The 24984-nt window shown below is 47.4% G+C and overlaps 1 protein-coding gene, 1 long non-coding RNA gene and 1 pseudogene across 3 annotated transcripts in view; 2 read left to right on the top strand and 1 right to left on the bottom strand.

Moving 5' to 3' along the window:
- LOC135917568 (uncharacterized) overlaps nucleotides 1-895 on the bottom strand; it is a 141219-nt gene extending 140324 nt beyond the window's left edge. Inside the window, exon 1 of the mRNA XM_070539761.1 lies at nucleotides 579-895. Coding sequence (XP_070395862.1) covers nucleotides 579-664 — 86 coding nt within the window. The 5' untranslated portion in view covers nucleotides 665-895. The remainder of the gene's footprint in view (nucleotides 1-578) is intronic.
- A 314-nt stretch (nucleotides 896-1209) lies between these two features.
- LOC135917570 (uncharacterized) lies at nucleotides 1210-18702 on the top strand. Of its 2 annotated transcripts, XR_010569334.2 has the most exons (3): nucleotides 1210-1402; nucleotides 1906-2166; nucleotides 18676-18702. It is a non-coding gene; the product is annotated as an uncharacterized lncRNA (long non-coding RNA). The 2 variants fall into 2 exon arrangements; XR_010569333.2 differs by lacking the exon at nucleotides 18676-18702 and having other exon boundaries at nucleotides 1906-2238.
- On the top strand, nucleotides 13816-17509 carry LOC139060189 (uncharacterized; annotated as a pseudogene).
- Nucleotides 18703-24984: the final 6282 nt, after the last annotated feature.

The following is a 24984-nucleotide window of genomic DNA, read 5'->3' as shown; positions in this document are numbered from 1 at the left end:
TTTGCTCCAACCGTGAACAGGCACGTCCAACCCATTCCCTAGCCTTATATTGGTTTGTCGCTGCAGAAGGCCCGTGATGAGTAGTGGTTGGAGTGTCCCGCTTTCAGTCGTATGAGCGCAGGTTTGACTCCCCTTAATATCAGCACGCAGTTTTCGATTAGAATCATTCAGAATTCCTACAAACGGATGTTCTTGTTCTCTGCATTCCCTACGCCCAAATGCTGTTCGCCATAAAACAGAAAGCTTAGCAGGTCAAAATTTCTGCCCTTCGAGTAACTCTTGTCAACTATTTCCCCTCTTCAGTGATCCCCTATTCCTTCTCCGACGCTGTGAGTAGGAGACAACCAAACACAAGGTTGACTGGCTGAATATATTTGCCCTAGTCAGACGGGCAGCGACCAGCGTGTCTCCTGAAGCAACTCCTGGAAGAAACGCAGTTCATATACGAGTGAAAACCACAATTCAGCATTCTACGGAGGTACGGAGAAAACTACGGACGTTCAGTTTGAAAGAAATCATCTCCAATGAGCCCTTCCGAGCCGCCTCCTTTTCTCCTAGGCAGGACGTGGTGTACTCACCTATCACATTGAACAGTCGTCGGCGCCAATAACAGAAAGATGAGCACGCAGACTGCCTGGAGCATTCTGTTCGAGCTTGGACGCATTGCATCCGGTGGCCGCTTGGCGGTCGCGGCGCAAACTGTACCTTGGCGCGCTCACGTGCTCCAAAGCCCGGCGGCTGCGCAAAAAACACCCCGATGGGCCCCCAAGGTTGAACCGCAGTTGGCTTTGTGCGCTGCCTATCAAGTTCCTTTTCAGGATCGGGGCACAGATCTGCCGCTGGTGTCGCGTAGCAAACACGTGCGCGAGGGAAATCGCACAAAGGAGATGCCGTAAACGAGCATGTCGCTGCTGTCTCCTGCGAATGATGTGCGACCGTCGAAGGTGCGCCGTTACATTTTGAAGGCGCCGTTCACTGCTTGTAGCTCCCGGCGAAAATTATTGTGACAGACCAGCTGTGCGTCTCAATTGGGCTCGAATTTCGTGCTAGGATACGCTTCGGTGGTAATGATACTGGGTGACGCGGATGCCTGGCATGTATTCATTGAGACTCTTTCAGCGAATACCCAGTATTGCTGCCGCGCAAGTGTCTATGACACGAATATAAACAACGCGAAAGGAAAACTCGTGGTGTGTCGTCTTCCTTTGTAGCTTAACGAAGCAGCGTGTCGCTAGGCTTTGTACGCCAGATGGTATCGTCCACCTCGACGTGCACTGTACCGGCAGATGATTGGAAAATCTAGGGGTCATGGACAATTGAAAACTTCGCAAAAGCAGGCTTTTGCCATGTGATAATGCGATTTTGGGGAGAGTCCGGGATCATGGATAATTGTTGCAGCTTTGTAAGTGATTAAAATTACTTCGGCTGTTTTTTCCCTGATACCATGTCTTTCGCGCTTATTAATTATTTGCAGCCACTAGAATAATTGTACGCGTTTCATTAATTTTTCACGTTTATGTGTTAGCATAGCCGTTCGTCGTCATATTTTTGTATTGGCAGTGTCGAGTATTAAAAGCTCTGCCAAACAGACTAGTAGTCCGTGGTCATCAGCGAAGTGAGTGCCTGAATTATTTCTGGCAGCTTCTTCTTTCTCGTACTGCCAGCAAGCTAGATTGCGTTTATATCGTCCGGAAAACCATGCTAGTACTTCTCGTAAGTGTTTATAAACTGTCAACATAAAACGAGTCACAATTTGGGGTTTGATATAATATTTCGCATTAAAGAAATAAAGAAACGTGCACAGTAAATGTCCAGTTACCATGCATAGATCGCAAAAAGAAAAAAAGTGGGCTTGGCGAAACCAGAGTGAAAGGTGTACTAAGCATGCCTCCCATCTTGTTACAGACGCTGGTGCTAGCTTCTGCCGGACTTCTTACGCTTCACAAGCACGGCGATGGACTCAGAGCAGCAAGCAGTGGTATTCGACCGCACATGGGACAACGCCTACCACGACGGTGATTTTCTTCAAGCGATAGCACCCAGTATCGGACATGTGATGCCACCGACAGTACTGGCTATAAAACCACGGAAACACTCTTGTAATCTCAGTGGGCGCGGCGAAACCAGAGCGAATGGTTTGTTAAGCATGCCTCACATTTGTTACAGGTTAGTTACCCCTGCTCGTTAAGAAGTGATTAAAGATGTATTATTGTTGTGCCGAGCGCACGCACTACCGTGCTTATTGCTGCTGATTGTTTCCATGCTTGTAAGTTGCTGCTCTGCGGCAATATAGAAGAAAACTCTGGTGCTTCTGTAACGGAAAAGCTTGAATCTCTTTTGCAAGGTCAGAAAGCAATTCGAATTCATCATGCGGAAGTTAAGGATTGGCTGGAAAGGACTTTAAAGCTGTGTCTGATTTTGGTGTGCGCATAGATAAGGTTGAGGAGGATCTGCACAAAAACTCACAGGCGACTCGAACCTTCGAAGAAATCGTTTCAAATTACCAAGAAGACCTGAACTCGCAGATATCGCGTTTAACAGATCTGGGGCCCTATACCGTAAAAATATTCCAATATGTTTCTATTCCAATCTCCTGACGTCAAATTTGCGTAACCACCAATGCAAGCACCGGGCGGTCACCCACAGGGTTATCTGTACACACCAATCACACACTCTCCTCGTTCATAGGAGGTCACTTTTGTTTGCTTGAAAAACGAATAGCATTGACTACAATGAGCGGCTTGTCGTATCTAATTGGCTGACAAGAGGCGAGGAGAACGCTCAAGTGGAGAGGGATCCGTTGGGGCAGAGCCAGTGCACTGAAAATAGATAACCGGATGAAGAAGGTGGTGCCAGCGTGTGCGATTGGTCGGCTTTCCCTTACTTAGCTTGTGGTGGCTGGTCGAAAATCACGGCGGCATGCAACGGAAGCTTAAGAATGACGCTAAAACTGACCCTCAGCCAAGAAGAGTTGGCAGAATGAGGTGGCAAACGTGCCGAATGTGCTCGAAAATGTTACACGGCCACGCAAGAAGCTTTATTACACGCAAATACACCCATGCTCTCCGGCAGGTGCGAGTAGGCAGCGTCTCAGCGATCGGCGGCAGCCATCTTTTATTCCTTTCGGAACGGGGCAGCCTGCGGCTATTCAGAAGAAAATTCAGTTTTGTTCGGCAAAAATGCATCTTTATCACGTACACGTAACTTTGACGCGGTGAGTTTGCGCGGTTTTCTGACGTCGCGTGACAGGCAGGTGAAGCGGGTTCAGCCCGAAAACTTTTTACCGATAGCCGAGGGCTAATGGCGAAAAGGGGTCGAATCAGAAATAACTGTTTTTTTCTTTTTTCTGCCAAATCATGCATAATCAGTGTGTACACATCATATCAGATGGGGAGCTATCGCGGTTTTCGTGACGTCGCGTGACAGACAGGTGAAGTGGGGGTGGTCGAAAAAAGTTTTTGACCAATCGCGGAGGGCTGATAGCAGAATTGGAATAGAAAAGTTTGGAATAGTTTACGTTATAGCGCACCTGGAGGATCGCAGTCGAAGAAGTAACGTAATTGCGTTTGGTGTTAAAAAACAGGAGGAGGATACCGAAGATGATTTACGATGGAAGCTAATTACTGAGGTCTTTAAAGAAAAACTACGGGTTAGCTGCACGTCCTTGGCACGTATTCATAGGTTGCGACATAGTACTTCTTGCCCAGTGATTCTCTGCTTCCAGAATTACCTTAAAGTATAAACCCCATGCAAGCGATCTTGCACGCGACAGCGACAAGCGACGCGATGGAGATGGCTGTCGCGTTCGCTCGTCGCCTACAAGTTGCACCCCATGCGAGCGACGACTTCGTGCGACGTCTCCCCAGTGTTGCCGGTATGAGGGCAGCAATACAGACGCCGAAACTAGCTTGACGCGTGCTTTATTAACTTAAGTTGATGTATTTTACTGCAAAAAGCAGCATAAAATATTTTTGAAAGTCTTGCAGTAGGTTCTTATCCTTTCACGTATAAAAATTCAATCGTTTGCTCGTTCCGTGCGACAATCGGAAGTACTGGAGTTATGTACATCCAGTTCCGGCTTTGCGCTATTGGCTAGTCGCTCATAGCACTTCCGGGCGACGAGCGACGAATTCTAGATTTGCAAAACCGAGCGATCGCGCGACAAGACCGAGCGATCTGTTCAAGCGACGGCCCGATCCGTCGCGCGAACCCGTCGCTCCGGCGACAGGTAGCGGCCTGGTGATGGCGAACGCGACGGTCGTCGAGAGCCCCACTGAGTAGCGGCGAGGTAGCCGGCGATATCGCGGGGGCATTCACCTTGCTGCGGGCGCGGAGCGTTCACGGCGAAACCTCGCAGTCCCATCTCCCGGTATGGACATCGTCGGTAGACGTGACCCGCTTCTCCGCAGTGGTAGCAGAGCGGGCGGTAGTCAGGAGCACGCCAAATGTCCGTCTTCCTCGCGTAGGTGCGCTGGGCGACGGGTGGTCGCGCTGGCGGCGGTGGCGGCGGACGACGGAACTGCGGCGTGACAGGGCCCTGGCGCGGTCGCGGAGGGGGACCTTGATGGCGTGCGACGGTGGCGTAGGTCATCGCTTGCGGCTCAGGCTGCGGCGATTCAGGGGCTACTCCAAGTTGTTAATGGAGCTCCTCACGCACGGCGTCGGAAATCGAAGCCACTTGAGGCTGTGATGATGGGAACAGCTTTTGTAGCTCCTGCCGCACGACAGCTTGGATAGTCTCCCGTAGGGCGTCGGTGGCCAGTGACTAAACTCCGGTGTAGTTTGTCGAGTTCATGCGGCCGTCGAATTGCCGGTTTCGCATCTTGAGTGTCTTCTCGATGCTGGTGGCCTCGCGAAGAAACTCGTCGACGGTAATCGGTGGCTTTCGTACCATTCCGGCGAAAAGTTCCTCCTTGACACCACGTATCAGCAGGCGGACGTTCTTCTCCTCGGGCATTTCTGGGTTGGCGTGGCGGAACAGACGGCTCATTTCCTCAGTGAAGATCACAATCGTCTCACTCGGCAGCTGCGCTCTGGTCTCCAGTAGAGCTTGGGCTCGCTCTTTTCGCACGACGCTTGTAAGCTGCTACGGAAAAGTTCCTAGGTCGTTAAGGTGGCTTCTCCGTTCTCGAACCACGTCCTGGCCGCGTCTTCCTATGCGAAGAAGACATATCGCAGTTTGTCGTCGCTGCTGCAGTTGTTAAACGTAGCGGCTCTATCATACGTCTCTAGCCAGCTTTCCGAGTCGTCGAAAGTTGAACCGCGGAACGTCGGAGGCTCCCTGGGCTGCTGCAGCACGACGGGGGACGCTGGGGCTGAGGTGGACTTCGTGGCCATCTTCATTGAGGTGGACTTCGTGGCCATCTTCCTAGTTGTCAGGCAGAAGTCCGTGCTCCGGGGGCAGTCCTTGCAGCCTGCGGCTACCTCGCTGGTTCTTGGCGACGTTGGTGTCTTCCGCGTGAGGGCTTGGGCCACGGCTTTGGGGGGGGGGGGGGGGGGGGGGCACCCCGTACATGAACACAAAGCACCTCCACCAGATGTCACGTGGTCGTGACGTCAAAGAACAAAGTAGCAATACTGTGAAAGGCAAAAACTAGCTTTTATTGGGCGAACCTGTGCCCACTAAACAGGCTACACTTAAAGCACAACGAGAGCGGTGAACACAGTCGGCGATTGTCGAAAATCTGGTCAGCGGGTCAAGCGCGTCGGCTTTTAAAGAAAAGTCGTCGAATGTTCCGGACTAATCCTTCGGACCCGCGTGCCTTCCACAAAGTTCTACACCATTCGCGTCAGGTGATGAAATCAGATATCATAAGGTTCGGCGACAACAGACAGCGGATAGAAGCATCGATAACTTTCCAGAAACTTCGGATACATGCAGGCGCGTCCCACGCTGTGCGATTACATTTGTTAGGCGGCGAAACGTGGTTGCCCTATAAAGATAAATACACGTGTCAATATGCTGAAGAAAACTGAATTTTCTTTTGAAAAGCCGCAGGCTGCCCCGTTCCGGAAGGAATAAAAGATGGCTGCCGGCGATCGCTCAGGCACTGGCGACTCGCACCTGCCAGAGAGCATGGGTTTATTTGCGTGTAGTAAAACTTTTTGCGTGGCCGTGTGACGTTTTCGAACACTTTCAAGGTGTTTATGACCTCATTCTGCCAACTCTTCTTTGCTGAGAATCCGTTTTAGCGTCATCCTTAAGCTTCCGTTGCATGGCACTGCGATTTTCGACCAGCCACCACAAGCTAAGTAAGGGAAAGCCGACCAATCGCAGACGCCGGCACCATCCTTTTCATCCGGTTATCAATTTTCAATGCCCCGTTGAATCCCTCTCCGCTTGAGCGCGCTCCTCTCCTCTTGTGAGCCAATCAGAGAAGACAAGCCGACAGTGTAGGCAATGAACGTGTAGACTTCCTATGAACGAGGAGAGCGTTTCATTGGTCTGTTCAGACTACCCAGCTGGTGACCGCCCGATACTTGCGTCGGCTGTTACGCAAATTTGATGTCAGGAAATTGGTATAAAAACATATTGGAATAGTTTTACTTTTTAAGGCCCAGCGTTTGTAAACGATTCTGTGCTTTCAGTTTGCCAAAGATTATTATTTTGACAGTTAAAAATTTCTCCCGTTTCGAAAGTACTTACAGAAATGTTCGGGAGAGCTACCGCGTGGTGTTTTCAGTGAGCGCTGACAGCAAAACTTATGTGGAGCGCGCCGCGTGATCCCTCATACTACGCCAGCGAGGCGCTTCCGATAGATGGCCACTCCGTAACTCCTCGCCGCCAATAGTCTGGACTCCCAAGGAGCAACCCGCGTACCTGCTACGCAACTTCGCTGGACATCTACCTTGACAGAGTGGAATGGCTCACGATATTTTTTCCTTGTCTCTTGCCTCATGTACCTGTAAAAATAGGAGTGTCTCAGTATACTTCGTTCTTAAATAAAGTAATTCCTTTCTTGACAGTTGCGTGTATCAGGCCACATTATATTTCTAGCGTTTTCTCTAACAAGCGGCGCACCTGAGGCGCTGAACAGCGGGCGCGATAGAAAAAAAAAACATCTTTTCACAGCTGGATGATGCAGGCAGCCAAACGTGATCGTTTCATGTAGCGTGAGATCGATTGATGCTCCCTGTGAGTTGTCCTGTGTATGTCTAGTGGGTGCAAACCTCCGGATTTGAGGAATAGCAGTCCGAAGTTGTTGTTACATCGGGAGACTTCGTGTGCTGAAGTGCTTTCTCCAAGAAATATATATATATATATATATATATGTATATATATATATATATATATATATATATATATATATATATATATATATATATATATATATAGTAGCTCTTGATCGCGAGTCCTAGCCCTTCGCATCAGCAGCCCGAGCTCGGGACTGGCGCCGCAGCGGTGGCAGTCTGCACAGCGCCACATGCATGTTACCCACTACAATATATATATATATATTCGCATCAGCTCGGGCTGCTGATGCGAAGGGCTAGGACTCGCGATCAAGAGCTACTTGCGAGCCCTCGTACGAGCTACAATAAACCCCATTTCATTTGGTCGAGGGGCTGGGTAACCTCGGAAACTGGAACTCCGAAGCCGGACGCTACTGACGCAACCTTCAATGCCTCGCCCGCCGGTGTTCTCTCCTCCGCCTTCGCCTCGCCAGCCGACGGCTCCCTTTTTCAGTGCACAGCAGCAGGGTACAAATCTTTCGCGCACTGCTGACAACCGCCCAATATGCTATGCCTGCGATACCCCGGGACATGTAACGCGCTTCTGCCGCAGGCGCTTGCCGGCCTTCGTGGGCACCCCGCCACGACCCAGCTCCGGCTTCCGAACATTCCGTATGCCTCAACGGCCGCCACTGGAAGTCTACGCTGCTGATGACACACCAGCACCGCAGTCACAGCTCTATGGTACTCGTCGCTCGCCTTCCCCTCATCGGCGCTCACTCTCACCCATGCCTCATAGGCCCAGTGCCAGTACTACTGGGGCGGAAAACTGATTTCCGCAGTTCCTGAGGAACGAACTGCGTCATCGTCGGAACATCAAACTCCTTATTTTCCCCCCACTAACGATATTGAAGTGTCCATTGATGGCATCAAATCTCTTGCGCTCGTCGATACAGGTGCGGCTCTATTCGTGATTAGTGAGAAGCTTTGTCGTGCATTACGGAAAGTGACCATGATGCCTTCGGTACTATTGCTTAGAACAGGCAGTGCGCAACAAGTTCAGCCAGTCTCTATGTGCACGCTAGGGTGCTGATTCGAGACATCTTGTATTCGAGTGATTTCTTTGTGCTAACTTGTTGCTCCCACGATGTGATTCTCGCTTGGGATTTTCTGTCGCGCCATCATGCCGTGATTGACTATGCACGTGCGGAGGTTCAGTTCTTAGTTCTGTGCGATTTGCCGTCTCATGACTTTCAAGTTCATGATGTTAGCAGGGTCTGTGTAGCTTCAGGTACTGACCTTCCTCCTAACAGCACTGTATTTGTCCCTCTTTCATGCGCGTCGCTTGCCGAGGCGACGGTCATGTTTACACACGCTGCCATCTTCATTCACCGACAGCCCATATTGTTGTCTTTCGCCCTCCTCACAGTTCACCATGGTGCTGCAGAAATACTGATTTCTAACCCAAATTCGTATACTTCGGCTTTGCACTGTGGCGAGACTATTGGCACCATCCAGACTGTGGACGCTGAGGTTATTGTGCATTTCTGTGTTGCCGACGATCTGGATACTACCAACGTAACAGCACTGACACCCCATGTGCCATCTAACCTAGTATCAACGGATGTTTCTTGCCGCTCAATTGCCGATAACTTCGAGCCACCATGACGTGAGCGGCTAATTACTCTTTTAAATAATTTTCACGCCTCTCTTGACTGGAACCAAGCATCATTAGGCCGCACAAGTACCGTCTCTCACCACATTGATACGGGACACCACGCACCATTACGCCGGCGTCCGGGCCGTGTGTCATCCACTGAGCGTCGTGTCATCACCGAGCAAGTTGAAGACATGTTTGAATGTGGTGTTATGAAGCCATACTGTAGTGCTTGGTCGTCTCCCGTAGTATTCATTAAGAAAAAAGATGGGTCGATTCGTTTCTGTGTGGACTATCATCGCCTCAACAAGATTACACAAACAGATGTCTATCCTCCACCGCGCGTAGATGAAGCCCCGGATTGTCTACATGGTGCCGAATTCTTTTCTTCTTTAGACTTGCGATCAGGCTATTGGTAAGTGCCAGTGGATGAATCCGGCCGCTCGAACACAGCTTTTATTACGCTTGATGGCCTGTATGAGTTTAGCGTAATGCCGCTACATTAGAAAGGATGATGGACAATATTCTGCGAGGCCTCAAGCGGAAGACGTGTTTGTGCTCTCTATACGACGTGTTAGTTTTTTGCCCTGATTTCACCACTCACCTCTCTCGTCTACGTGACGTCCTTACTTGCCTTGCCACCGCCAACCCTCAACTTAAATTGAAAAATTGCCGCTTCGGAGCCCCTCAGGGGCGCTATAACGTAAAGCTATTCCAAATTTTTCTAACCCAATTCTGCAAGCAGCCCTTCACGATTGGTCAAAAACTTTTTTGCACTATCCCCCCTTTCACCTGTCTGCCACGTTACGTCACGAAAACCGCGATAGCTCCCTATCTGATATCATGTGTAGGCACTGATTATGCATGAATGTACCGAACAAAAAAAAAGTTATTTCTGATTCGACGCCTTTCCCCATTAGACCGCGGCTATTGGTCAAAAGATTTAGGGCTGCGCCCACTTCACGTACCTGTCACGCGACGTCACAAAACCACAACTGACCGCGTCAAAGTGACGTGTACGCGTTAAAGGTGCATTAATATGCCGAACAAAACTGAATTTTCTTCTGAATAGCCGCAGGTTGCCCCGTTCCGAAAGGAATAAAAGATGGCCGCCGCCGATCACTCAGGCACTGGCTACTCGCTCCTGCCGAACAGCATAAGTTTATTTGCGTACAATAAAACTTCTTGCGTGGTAGTGTAACGTTTTCGAGCACTTTTGGCACCTTTACGATTTCGCTCTGCCAACCCTTTTTTGCTGAGATCCGTTTTAGCAGCATTCTTAACCTTCCGTTGCATACCGCCGTAATTTTCGACCAGCCACCGCAAGCTAACTGAGCGAAAGCGGACCAATCGCAGATGGCGGCTCCACCCTCTTCATCGGGTTATCGATTTTCAGTGCACTGGCTCGGTCCCGCCGAAAACCTCCCCACTTGAGCATGCTCATGTCCTCTTGTCAGCCAATTAGATAAGACAAGCCACTGAGTGTAGGCAATGTTATTCGTTTTTAGATCAAACAAAAATGAGCTCCGATAAACGAGGAGAGCGTTTCAATGGTCTGTTCAGACAACCCTTCGAGTCACCGCCCGATGCTTGCATTGACGGTTACGCAAGTTTGACGTCAGGAGATTGGAGTAAAAACATATTGGAATAGTTTTACGTTATAGGGCCCCAGCTGACTATACTTGGCCATGTCGTTGCCAATGACCGCGTCCTTCCCGACCCTGACAAACTTCGTGCTGTCGCAGAATTTCCGCGGCCGACTACAGTGAAAGTGCTCCGAAGTTTTGTCGGTCTTTGTTCTTATTTTCGACGCTTTGTGTGCAATTTTGCCTGCATCATCACTCCCCTGACGAAGCTCCTGGCTGGCCATGGTGACCTTCGCGATTGGACTCTCACCATGTGACCAAGCCTTCACCACTCTGCGTCGTCTGCTTACCTCACCGCCTGTTCTACGCCGTTACGCAGCGAGTGCACCGACCGAAGTTCATACGGACTCCAGCAGCGCTGGTCTTGGGGCCGTCCTTGCGCAACGCAAGCCTGGCTTTCCGGAATGTGTGGTTGCATATGCCAATCTTGCCCTCACGAAGGCAGAAACCAATTATTCTGTCGCAGAAATGAATGTTTGGCAATAGTTTTGGCCTTAAACAAATTTCGCCCTTACTTGTATGGCCATCCTTTCGACGTCATGACAGACCACCACGCGCTCTGCTGGCTTGCGTCACTGAAAGACCCGTCGGGGCGTCTCGGACGTTGGGCTCTTCGGCTCCAAGAATGTGACATTCGCGTCATCTATTGCTCCGGGCGTAAACATTCTGATGTGCTCTCCCGATCGCCCATGCGGTCCGACGAAACGCCACCCGCATCTATAGAGTGCCCGGTTGCTACGCTTGCTCTGACATGCCGTCTGAACATAGAAAAGATCCGTGGAATTGTGTCTCTTATTGACCTTATTGACAGCTATTCAACGGCTATATGCCCTCGAGCCCTTCGTCGCCAAGCGACCCATTTCGTGCTACGAGACGCCATCTTGTACCGCTGAAACTATCAGCCAGACGGTCGCAAATGGCTGCTAGTCATCCCTCGCCATTTGCGTTCCGAAATATGCACGTATTTCAACGGCGACCCATATCAAGCTCATGCTGGTGTACTGAAAACCTATGAGCGGCTCCGCCAGTGGTACTACTGATGCGGCATGTATTCTTATGTGTGCAAATGCATTCGGTCATGTGCAGCCTGTCAGCGACGCAACACATCTCCTCATACGACAGGCCCTCTGCAACCTTTAGCGCACGTCATTTTGACCGGGTTGGAATTTACTTTTATTGACATCTTCCATGCACTGCTAACGTAAATCGTTGGATAATTGTCGCAGTGCACCACATCACAAGATATACCGAAACTGCCGCACTTGCTTCGGCTGCTGCTCGCGACGTCACCACGTTCACCTTACGCCACGGCGTACCGAGAGTACTGCTCAGCGACCGAGGCCGTGTCTTCGTGTCCCAAGTTCATAACGTGCTACTCGCCGCGTGCCGCGCACTATTCTCCGCACCACTTCGGCGTTTCACCGACAGACTAATGATCTAATTAATGGAACGATTCAACCACACTCTTGGTGATATGCTTACCATGTTTGTTGCGTCTGATCATTCCGATTGAGACGATGTCCTCCCTTTTGTGACGTATGCGTATAATACCAGCGCTAAGGCTACCACAGGCTTCTCACCAGTTTTTATTCTTTATGGACGTGAACCATCCACTACTCTCTACAACGCACTACCATATCACCCGTATGCTTCTGAATTCACCCCTCATTCCGAAGTTGCTCGCCATGCTGAAGAGTGCCACCAACTGGCTCACTCATTCACGCCGGATACCCTAGGAACCACAAAGATCGCCACGACAACCATCAGCCCACACAGTTCTTTGCCGCGGGCTCCCACGCCTGGCTTCGGCTGCCCTTCCAAGCTCCAGGCCTTAGCCCAAAGCTTGCTCCGTAATATCAGGGTCCGTACTGGACCGTAGCGTATACATCGCCTGTGAATTATGTAGTCGAACCGGTGACGCCATCTTCGTACAAGCACCGCCGTGGGCGCGAGACGGTTCACGTCAGCCGCCTCAAGCTGTACCAGGGCGCCCGTATCGTGTTATCACCTTAGGTCGCCAAGATGGCTCCTCTTCGACACTGGGGCAACTGTAGTGGGGATATTCATGGGGCGCTGTGCAGACTGCCACCGCTGCGGCGCGAGCCCCGAGCTCGGGCGGCTCATACGAAGTGCTAGGACTCGGGATCAAGAGCTTTCGATTTCCTTGCTGGCCGTGAAGGGTAGCAAAGCGGATGCTTGTCTCGTCAGCATTCCCGCCTTGCCTTTTCTTGCATGTTTTCTCTGTCTTTGTCTCCATATTTATAGTCATGTCGCATTTTATTTGCAGCATCTTCGTCAGTATAGATTAAAACGAAATGTATATGAAGTGCACAAGTCAGGAGGTAGTAGCGAGAGCGGAGGGCACGACAAGCAAGCATTAATTATCGCTGTTTAACAAGATAGACAAGATGGGCAATGGTAAAGGCATATACGATGGTCCGTAGAAACGTTTTCCAAGGAAACCAAACTCTGGCAACCATATGTAGCCGGGAAAAAGGGCATCGCTCTTAGATAACCACCTGTCCTGTAGGGACGTCGTCAAAGACTCAATCATCGCTGAAATAAGGGGGAGATAGAGTGATGTGGAGACACAGAGATTATGCAAGTATGCATAGCTTGTTCTAGCGATGAGATGACGGCCGTTGTACAGGAGGTCACACAGCGATACTTTTTTACTGTAGTACTCAGGATACGCATCTGCAGTGCGGTTTACCCATTCTTTGGACGGAACTGCGTTGGTGACTATAGTTCAGTATACAAGGATCACATGGCACTCCGTATTAATCGATTTTTTTCGCACAACAAGAAATAAAGGCGTCACCCAAAGTCGAAGCTAAAAAATACAAGGTCTACGTACACGACGTGATTTCCATGTATTTATCTATGTTTATACGTTATATTGAATTTGGGTCATTAAGGTTGTGCCCTGCATTCTTACTTTCCTTTATCTCAGTTTCAGATGCCTCGTTTCTCCAAGCCTTAGATTTTGCCATTCATGTCAATTTTTCATTCGTGTTTTTTTTAATCACGTTTTTCATTCGCATTCTTTTACGCTCATGTACGCCTTTCTTCCCCCTCCCGACCAAGCACACACAAGCACACACATACACAAAAGTACGCCTGCACACACATCTTTATTCGCTGCATTTCTCCTGGTCAGTCATCTGCATATCTACTTTATATTTCACACATCCGTCAAGTAGTCGACGCGTAGAGTTGTATGACGCATATTACATTTATCTCGTGCATACACTTTTCACATACACACAATACAAAGATGACCCGGTTCTTGCCGTAGGAACACGTAGAGACACCAAGTCTAAATTCAAATATTGCTTCATGAACTCTGGCAACGACCCCATTTCATACCGGGCGAGAAACGTCGACGTTAACGTCACCGGCGACCGTGAGCACCACGGCACTCTCCTTCGCGCGGCGGACGCGGGCGGCGTCGGCGCGTTCGCGTTTCCCCTCTTCCACGTTGATGACCTTGGCACGTGGGTGCATCTCACTTCGTCTATGCACCAACCAAACACTAACAGAACCACGCGTTACGCGCACATTGCGCAGTTTGCAATGCGCGCCTATTACATAAGCCTGTTTCGTGCGGCTCGGTATTGGCAGCTGCTGCCTCCGAGGTTTTAGCGAGCGTATTTGTGTATTTTTACACTTTCATTGCACTTTACGTTGACATTCCTTAATTTTCGACGTTTTCTCGCCTTTCGCGTGATCGAGACGTATTATGTGGCACTTTTTTTTTCAACTCTCTCCAACATTCTAAAGCCGTCAAATGCCCATTTTCGTGACACGCCGGTTACATACATACCCAGATCACGCTTACGCCAAACCCGTGTAAAGTCGCGAAAGAATGCCTGGTGTTCAAAATTGCTGATGACGTATTCACTGTCTGAATCCATTTTTTGTCCGCCACTGCTTGTATCCCTTGATGAGAAGAGCAGAGGCTTTTTATTGAGGTTGTGATTATCAGTACACTCCAGGCGAATTGGCGACCTTGTAAGGCCATCGACGTCGGAGTGCTGCTGAAGTTCCGCATAAAGTCCAAGTGCGATAAGAGCGCGCCCCAAATGCTATTTGCAGTAGACGCTAGGGTAAGCGTGCAAGGGTGTACATGTATTGATGCCGGCTTGATGCTCGCCGTCCGTCGCGTACCCAATTAGGAGGTCGCTTGGTCAAACGCGTGCTGGGGCGGGGTTGGCACAGGGGAGCGTGCGTCTTTTTCTCTACCGTGGTCGTGGCTTTGCATGGCTGTCTGCAGCTGAGTGCAAAGTGGGCCACGCAACGTAACTTGGAGGTTTTCTGCGGCAGGTGCACACATTGGTGAGCCCAGATGGTTGGTCCCCTTTTGTGCTGTCGTCTCCCGCGCGCCTAGTGTTGGAGGTCGCCTAGTTTCAATTATTGGACACGTGCTGAAGCAAGAGGCCGCCCGAAGCGTTCGCGCCCCGATGCGGGCGACCTTCATGAAGCAAGCGTTGTGACAGCGAGTATTCGAGGTAATCGATTGAGGTCTGCTCATGTGTGCCTGTGCGTGCGTTATACCATGCCCGTTATACCATGCTCGTTATACCATGCTCGTTTATACCATGCTCGTGTTTACTAGAATTTATTTGTTTGCCACTAATGAGTTTGTTTAGCGCTATATGTTTACCGCTAATTAAACTGCGAACCTTACTTCGTGTATTTGCCTAATACTTTCCTATCGTTATCTATGCTTCGGCTTTCGGGCGAAACTGCGACTTCCTTATTGAGTACGATACAGGCAACGAATCTATATATGACACCTTACTTTGTTGTTACAATTCTGGTGCATTGAATGAAGGTGTGGGGCATTATTGCAATGGCTGGTCAATTGGTTCGTTTTACTGTGGAAGCCTGGAGGTAAGGTAGGGTAAACCTCCAAAAAATCGAATTTGCAATTTTGGCCCAGGAAAATCGAGTGCACTATGAATATTAAACCTGCGGAAGCGCGGCCTCGAGCGCCCGCTCAAAACGGTTTAAATGCCACGCCAAAATGTGCCGCACGCTCTGGTATTTAAAAATGGCGGATGGAGTTCGGAGGCCGGTTTGTTTACCGTTACCTTTCGCAATTTCCTTCATTATGGCGAGTTTTTTTTTTTGCTTGGGTATGTGTGGCAAATAAATGTTGTGCCTTAAAAGATCATATTGTATTAAAAATATTTACTTTGATAGCAGATATTCCGCTAGTGGTGCTCTTGTAGCGTGTTTCGTGTTTGTTATTGTTGGCATCATTACGGTTGCGGTCGTGTCTGTTTCGTGTTTCAAACGTATTGCTTGGCCAGAAGATGGCACGATCGTCCAGCAAATGCAGCAGAAAGAGAACTTTCAAAGGTAATCGGTTCACTAGCAAGAAGGGCAGTGAGAAACCGGCACGACGAAGCGCAAGCTTCACAAAACTTGGTGAGAGGATCAGTTGTGATTCCTTTGATGTAGACGGGGCAAGTACGACTGGCTACCGTCTAATCGATTTCGCTCTTCTCCGCAGTTTCTTGCAAGATGTTGCTGTGTGTAAAAAGTGCAACAAGGGTGCAATAATACTGGAAGAAGCTCTTAACAGGCGAAGTGGTTTGGCATCCTCCATAAATTTCACCTGCAGCGAGTGCGATGCTCTCAGTGTGCTTGAGACATCAAGGCGCATTGCTGGCAACGTCTTTGAAGTAAATCAAAGGTTCGTTTATGCCCTTCGCACCTGCGGCAAAGGTTTGGCATCTGGTCGCATCATGTGTGCTGTGCTCAATCTACCGCCACCGCCAACAAAGTTTGCATCGTACAACGCGAGGCTTCTTTGTGCATCTACGACCGCTGTGAGTAATAGTATGGCAAAAGCTGCCGAAGAACTGAAGAAAGAGGCCTTCGCCTCTGATGGAGAGCTGGAAACTGCGGTCACAGTGGATGGGACGTGGATGAAGCGGGTTTATTCTTCACACATGGCGTCGTAGCAGCGATATCGGCCGACACTGGAAAAGTGCTCGACTTTGAAGTAGAGTCCAAGTTTTGCCACATGTGTGCCCTTAATCTTCACACAGATGACAACTTGAATGAATGTAAAGTTACCTACGATGGGCCATCTGGTGGAATGGAATCTGCTGGAGCAGTAAAAATCTTTGGGCGCTCTGTTGAAAAGCACCAACTAATGTACACAAGTTACATTGGTGATGGAGACAGTAAGGCGTACATTTCGGTAAGAGACTTGCAGCCATACGAGAAGGCCATAGAAAAACATGAATGTGTAGGACATGTCCAGAAGCGAATGGGCACAAGGCTCAGGAACATCAAGAAGAATGAGAAGGGGAAAAAGCTTGCCGATGGTCTACCACTTTCCGGTAAGGGGCGCCTCACAGAAAAGGACATTGACTCCCTTCAGGTTTACTATGGCAAAGCTATTCGGGGAAATACAGACAGTCTGGATAATATGAGACGAGCGGTGTGGGCAATATACTTTCATAAGTTATCCACAGATACCAAGCCCCACCATGGACTCTGCCCAAGGGGACCCTCTTCATGGTGTGGGTATAACCGCAGCCTTGTTGAGAGAAGCCTTGAGACCTACTCCCACAAAATCTACCTTCCTGAGGCCGTGAGGGACGTCATCAAGCCAGTGTTCAAGGCGTTGTCAGATCCAGGTCTTCTGAGCAAATGTATTCACGGACGAACACAGAACACCAATGAGTCGCTGAACCAACTCATCTGGTGTCGTTGCGCTAAGACAACATTTGTCAGTGCTGACACCTTGAGGACAGCAGCTAACGATGCTGTAGCCTACTACAATGATGGTAACTCTGCAAGAAAAGCTGTTCTAGAGGCTCTTGGAATTGTTCCAGGTGTTTTTTGTGATGTTGCCCTCGACAGAATGGACAAAGAGCACGTTGACAGGGCAGAATTGTATGACTCTGCCGAGAGCAAGGAAACACGACGGATAAAAAGGAACTCTAAGAAAGGTTTTGGAGACACCTGCAAGAATGTCAGCCGTGAAATGTATTCTCCTGGGGCATTTTGAGCATGCATGAGAAGTATGCAAACATAAAGCTTCATTTTACGCAAATTGTGTTTTTTGCAAGTTCCTCAAACTCAATGTACCTTTTCTCAGAAAGTATTCATCGGATTTCAGTGAAACTTTGCCCACATGTACATTAGCCAGTCCTAAATATTTAGAACTAAAAAAATTGCAGATGATATGAATGATAACACTGGAAAAAAGTTACACTAAAAACACTTACACTTACACAAACACTTACACTAAAAATTAAACTCGAACTCGTAAATCGTAAATAATACCGTGCCTCTGTGCATGCAGCGGTATTATGTTTTAGGGAACAAATTCCTAAAAGAATGTGGCATGTCTTTAGTTCAGATATAACCTATGAGTATGTAGAACAACACTGCCTAATATCACCACATTCCTTTGAGTGGTTACAGAGAAAAGGTACATTAAATAAATAAACACACCTGACATTTTGGGAATGGGCCAAATGACAGGTAAACAATCTAAGCTCACAAAAAGTATTCCATATTGTATGCAGGGGCATCTGTTGTCAGCGTGCGAAATTTGATGTAAATTTCTGCACTTGTTTCTAAAATAATACGTTAAATGTAACATGTACCGTTTACTCTACCATACCTCCTTAAGCATAATAATCAACGCTCAGTTATAACAACACTGATTACTATAGCATCAGCAACCGCAAGAGTAGGATCCCTGGAAAACCAAAGACTGCTCTGTTGTTTTGCCAATCTAGGGCCGAATTTTCAAAACTTTTCTTTCGTAAGTGCTCTTTGCCGTTGGCGTACGGCCTTCGCTAATTATATGTGGATAGCAGTTGCTCCTACGAAGAATTATAGTGCAAGAGCTTTTTGTGAACACTGGCTCCGATATTAACAACAGTACTACGCCTAAAAAAGAAAAGAGATCAAGTTTGCAAATTTGCCTTCTTATGATTAGGGTTGTACTGTTTTTGGTGACGTCATGGCAGAGAAAACTGTCAATTATACATTCCGCACCTCTTTGGAATGTATGGGAACGCCGGATAATTTACTGCATCCAATAGAGCTCAAGAGTACTGTGGAAGTCACTGGATAGCGCAGTAGAGGGTTCATGAGAGCCGCGGCAGAAGTATTTTGGCGTCAGCAACGCTACGTTTTCTCATATTTGTGATGTACTTGCAGATGACACCTGACAGCCTCTGGGATAGGTGAGCTCGGCCATCACTCCTTTATTTCGCTTTCAAGAAACGTAAACAACACTATGGTTCTTCGGGATGTTAGAAACCTCAGGTTGCTAAAACGGGATAGGTGCCTTCAAACGCTTGCATTACGTAACTTGACTTATCGTTTCGGTTTAATACGCTTGTCTTACTGCACCGCATCCAACTGATCTTACTCACGGCGTTTCAGTAATAAAACAGCCCGGATTATCCTCGACAGTCTGAAGACGACAGTCTGAAAAGATTTTCAAATATTCCACCGTTTGAAAAAAATAGAAGCACGAAGTTTACAAATTCATAGCTATGCATCTAGAACACAGATCGTGGTTCTGTAAACGACAGCCATTAGATCATTCAAAGCGGACAAATTTGATATTTGCAGTTTTACACCTTACGTGAATTTGTTGCCTTGGTTACAAGGGTTCTGCAAAAGCTTTATTTCCATATTACTAAATTTTTTTATACTCTTGTGTAACATATTAATTTTGTCCGCTTTAGATGTACTACTACAAGCAATTCACAGAATTGCATTATCTTTTTGCGTTGCTGAGTTAGAGTTGTAAACTTCATAGTTTCGTATTTTGAAAATTTTCGATTTTGCCAGTTTTTAGTAAGAAATGGAACTCGTAAATGGAAAATTCCAAACAAACAGTCACTAGATTTTATGTTTTTCTTACAAACACAACAAATCTCGTCAAATTTAGCGCAGTGGTTGCCGAGAAAAACGAATTCTCCTTTTACATGTATTTAGATGCAAGCACCCGAGCTAAAGCTTCCTCTTAAAACAGGCGCTAAGCAGGAACCTATACAGACCCCTTGTTTTTGAAGGTACACAATGCCATTTCTTTGTACAAATGTTGACTTCATGTACAAGTCTGAAAGTTCTAAAAAATATTCAACGGTTGTGCCCGCTTTCGTACTAAATCTTACTGCACCAAATTCATCTATACATGAATGAACACAACTTAACAATTCATTCTGCGGCAAAGAATAATACAGGTCCTTCACATCTGCTGAGAAGGCCTTTAGTCCCGCGTTACAGTTGGCCTCTACAAAGGCTAAAACTTCCTCGGAATTTTTCGTGTTGAACGAATCTTTAATCTCGAGTAGGTTAAGTTTGTTTAATAAATAGACTGCAATATATTTCTGCCACGTGTCTTTCTCCGATACTATAACCCTGAATGGGACACTTTCTTTGCGAGTTTTCGAGCTAAAAACTACATCGAGACTGTCATTCTTGCTTTTTCCTATTGATCTCAATACTTTATCTAGGCTCATGTCCCGGCACATCGCAACAGCTCTGCTCTTAACTTTCGCCAGTGAAATTTCCCTCTGTTCATTGAACACGGCTGGCTTTGCTTCATTAGCTTTTTCGTTGTAGCTACCATGTGATAATAATACAAAGCCTCCTTCTTTGTCTGCAGGTAGGACAGACAGTGCATTTTTAACTAAGTACGTAACAATGTGTTTCACTGGTAACTTGTAACTTTGAAGCTTACATTTGTTCAGGACGTCCACGCCTTTAGAGTTCATACTCACGCCTTCGTCTTCTAGTGCACGTCTGGAGATCTGCCGCACGAGAGAAAGTAGCTCCGGTTTCGTGCTCTTAGCTTCCATGGCGAACTTTGGACCTCGTTCTAGGACTTGGCGCACTTTTTCTGGCAGGGCAAGGCCTTCGGTAATGTAGACCTTGCTACTTCTGTGGTTCGATGGGACGTGTCGCTCCTTGGAAGCTTCTGCCCGGAGCTGCCTCAGTTGATGTTGCCAAAGGTATTCCGTGACCTGTTGTGTCAGAGCCGAGTACCTGTGAACTTGGTTATTCGCCACACTAGGCTCGCAGGTGCAGCACACTTGTGCGCCGAGGTGGGCCCTGAGAAGTCGCGCTTGCCGCAGCCTTTCTTCGCGCATAATCTTCAGGATCCTCGTCCCATGCCCTGCTCAAGGAGCGCATCCTCTAAAAAGGTTTCTGACGTCTTCAGGCAGGAATTTCCCGCGCATACAAAACCCCAGAGACCGGGCTTTGCACACCACTTTGGCTATGAGTGCAACTGTTTCTTCTGGTTTTCGAAGCACATGCATAAAAGAGCGCGATGTATTAGAAATAAAGCTCATGAGGGTTGCAATGTTGGCTTGTTGGTAATGCATCTTCAAGGGGAGTACGGTAGCGACATTAAAAGACGGGACAAAAGAAGACACATAAGGACACACACAGCGCTAACTTCCAACATGTTTATTATCGAAAACCAAATCGCACTTATACATTCAGCCAGCGTGAGTCACAGCCACGTGAACAGATTAACAATCAGAGCGATAGATTTTGTAGAATAAGTGCGAAGTCACTAGGCTTATAATAAAAGCCAAGCAGATTGATGCCCTAGGAGATTCATGTATCAGCAAACCATCATTGGCTCTCTCTGAAAAAGAACTGAAATTTTTGCGCATGGCTTAACATATCACCAATTGTATCGCTCTGATTGTTATTCTGTTCACGTGGCTGTGACTCATGTTGGCTGAATGTATAAGTACGACCTGGTTTTCGATAATAAACATTGATGGAAGTTACCGCTGTGTGTGTGCCTATGTGTCTTCTGTTGTCCCGTCTTTTAATCGCGCTACCGTACTCCCCATGAAGATTCACTAACAAGACAGACAGCACAGTGCAAGGCAGAGTGAGCGGGTATATGACACTTTCCCTTTCTGTTAATACACAAAACATTACTGAAGCGAAATAGCTGTATAAATTCAATGCATGTTTGCCTGCTTGTTGGCGGGGTGAAACTTCAACTCGTAGACGGGGTTATCGAAATGCCCGACGATCACGAAGTAGTAAGACCCGGACATCGTCGAATATTGTGTCAAACCACTTCGTGACGCGCGCGAGCTGTTTACGAGGAAAGCTGCGTTTTGTCAAGAAATTTGAATGAGAAAACCTAGCGGCACGTTTTTCTTCTACCCATTTGCATGTTGGGCAGCTGATTTCGCGGTAATGTTAGAAATTACTGAGGACAACTGGCAACAGAAACTAGATAACGCAGCATAACCTAACCTCCGTAACAACTAATAATATTAATCATCATCATCAGCCTCGTTACGCCCACGGCAGGGCAAAGGCCTCTTCGATACTTCTGCGACTACCCCGGTTATGTACTAATTGTAGCCATGTCTTCTCTGTAAACTTCTTAATCTCATACGCCCACCTAACCTTCATCCGCCCACTCCACGCTTCTCGTCCCTTCGAATCCAGTCCGTAACCCTTAATCACCATCGGTTATCTTCCCTCCTCATTACATGTCCTGCCCATGTCCATTTCTTTTGCTTGATTTCAAATAAGATGTCATTAACTCGCGTTTGATCCCTCACCCACCGTGCTCTTTTCTTATCCCTTAACGTTACACCCATCATTCTTCTTTCCATAGCTCGTTGCGTCGTCCTCAATTTAAGTAGAACCCTTTTCGTAAGCCTCCAGGTTTCTGCCCCGTACGCGAGTACTGGTAGGACACAGCTGTCATACACTTTTCTCTTGAGGCATTATGGCAACCTGCTGTTCATGGTCTGAGAATGCCTGCCAAACGCACCCCAGCCCATTCTTATTCTGATTATTTCCATCTCATGATCCAGATCCGCCATCACTACCTGCCCTAAGTAGATCTATTCCCTTGCCACTTCCAGTGCCTCCCTACCTATTGTAAATTGCTGTTCTCTTCCGAGACTGTTAAAGATTACTTTAGTTTTCTGCAGATTAATTTTTAGACCCACGCTTCTGCTTTGCCTCTCCAGGTCAGTGAGCATGCATTGCAATTGGTCCCCTGAGTGACTAAGCAAGGCAATATCATCAGCGAATCGCAAGTTACTAAGGTATTCTCCATTATCTCTTATCCACAATACTTCGCAATCCAGGTGTCTGAATACCTCCTGTAAACATGCTGTGAATAGCATTGGAGAGATCGTATCTCCCTGCCTGACGCTTTTCTTTATTGGGATTTTCTTGCTTTCTTTATGGAGGACTACGGTGGCTGTGGAGCCACTGTAGATATTTTCAGTGTTTTTACAGACGCCTCGTCTAGACCCTGATTCTGTAATGCATCCATGACTGCTGAGGTTTCGACAGAATCAAGCGCTTTCTCGTAATCAATGAAAGCTATATATAAGGGTTGGTTATATTCCGCACATTTCTCTATCACCTCATTGATAGTGTGAATATGGTCTATTGTTGAATAGCCCTTACGGAATCCTGCCTGGTCCTTTGGTTGACGGAAGTCTAGGGTGTTCCTGATTCTATTCGCAATTATTTGAGTAAATACTTTGCAGGCAACGGACAGTAAGCTAATCAGTCTATAATTTTTCAAGTCTTTGGCGCCCCCTCCTTATGGATTAGGATTATGTTAGCGTTCTTCCAAGATTCCGGTACGCTCGAAGTCATAAGTCATTGCGTATACAGGGTGGCCAGTTTTTCTAGAATAATCTGCCCACCATCCTTCAACAAATCTGCTGTTACCTAATCCTCCTCAGCTGCCTTTCCCTTTGCATAGCTCCCAAGGCTTTCTTTACTTCTTTCGGCATTACTTGTGAGATTTTAAATTCCGCTAGACTAATGTCTCTTCCATTATCGTCGTTGGTGCCACTGGTACAGTATAAATCTCTATAAAACTCTTCAGCCACTTGAACTATCTCATCCATATTAGTAATGATATTGCCGGCTTTGTCTCTAAACGCATACATCTCATTCTTCCCAATTCCTAGTTTCTTGTTCACTGCTTTTAGGCTTCCTCCATTCCTGAGAGCATGTCCAATTCTATCCATATTATACTTACTTATGTCAGCTGTCTTACGCTTGTTGATTAACTTCGAAAGTTCTGCCAGTTGTATTCTAGCAGTAGACTTAGAGGCTTTCATGCATTGGCGTTTCTTGATCAGATCTTTCGTCTCCTGCGATAGCTTACTGGTGTCTTGTCTAACGGAGTTACCACCGACTTCTACTGCACACTCATTGCTTCTACACTAAGGTCCTCTTCCTGAGTTAATACCTGTTTTGTAGCTCGATCTGGAATTCCTCTATTTTCCCTCTTACCGCTAACTAATTGATCGGCTTCTTATGTACCCGTTTCTTCCGTTCCCTCCTCAGGTCTAGGCTAATTCGAGTTCTTACCACCCTATGGTCACTGCAGCGCACCTTGCCGAGCACGTCCACATCTTGTATGATGCCTGGGTTAGCGCAGAGTATAAAGTCAATTTCATTTCTAGTTTCGCCATTCGGGCTCTACCACGTCCACTTTCAGCTATCCCGCTTGCGGATGAAGGTGTTCATTATCCGCATATTATTCTGTTCTGCAAATTCTACTAATAGCTCTCCCCTGCTATTCCTGGTGCATATGCCATATTCCCCCACTGACTTGTCTCCATCCTGCTTCTTGCCTACCTTGGCATTGAAGTCGCCCATCAGTATAGTGTATTTTGTTTTGACTTTACCCATCACCGATTCCATGTCTTCATAGAAGTTTGCGACTTCCTGGTCATCATGACTGGATGTAGGGGCGTAGACCTGTACGACCTTCATTTTGTATCTCTTATTAAGTTTCACAACAAGACCTGCCACTCTCTCGTTAATGCTATAGAATCGTAACCGTAAGAACCGTAATAGAATTGTAACAACTAAATAAAAGCATAATGACAAAATGCAAATTTCTTCCCATATAGCGCTGCCGTCTTCCGACTACGTCTACGTCTACGTCTACGTCGGCAGGGCTATCGAAAGAATGCCGTCTTCCGATACCCCTGCCGTTTTCCGAGTAGCACGTCGGAAAAAAAGTAGCCATGACGAAGATTGTACGCTGCAAGGTCAAATACTGCTGTAATGGCCTCGGAGAATCGTAACTCGCAAACGATATCCCTCCGTGGCATAATTCTTGTGTACACCTGGATAAGAAAGTAAAAGTAAGAAATCTTGTCTTTTTTTGGCTCAGAAATTACCAGTGACGTCAAAGTCGTTCACGTTCTCTACTATCCTTTCCTAGAAAATAGAGAATATCCTGTAGTAGTAGATGGGAAATGTCTTTTTTGAAATTCTCACTAGAATAATATCTCTGTTTCATATAATGGACCTTCGAATCTATTTCCTGTAGCCCCTCCTCTTCCACCGAAGGACATTCGTTCTCACTTTCTTTGTGCTGCCTGGCTTTTTCCTCATGCTTATTGGAGCTGCTTCCTATTTCTTGGAGTAGCTTCCTTTTGGAACCCTTAGATTGTTTCTCAGAGCTCTGTCTTGCTTTTGCTT

This window comes from Dermacentor albipictus, chromosome 5 (assembly GCF_038994185.2).
Source record: "Dermacentor albipictus isolate Rhodes 1998 colony chromosome 5, USDA_Dalb.pri_finalv2, whole genome shotgun sequence".
Lineage (NCBI taxonomy): Eukaryota > Metazoa > Arthropoda > Arachnida > Ixodida > Ixodidae > Dermacentor > Dermacentor albipictus.
Note: the sequence above shows the minus strand (reverse complement) of the source record. Positions and strands in the feature narration are given on the sequence as shown.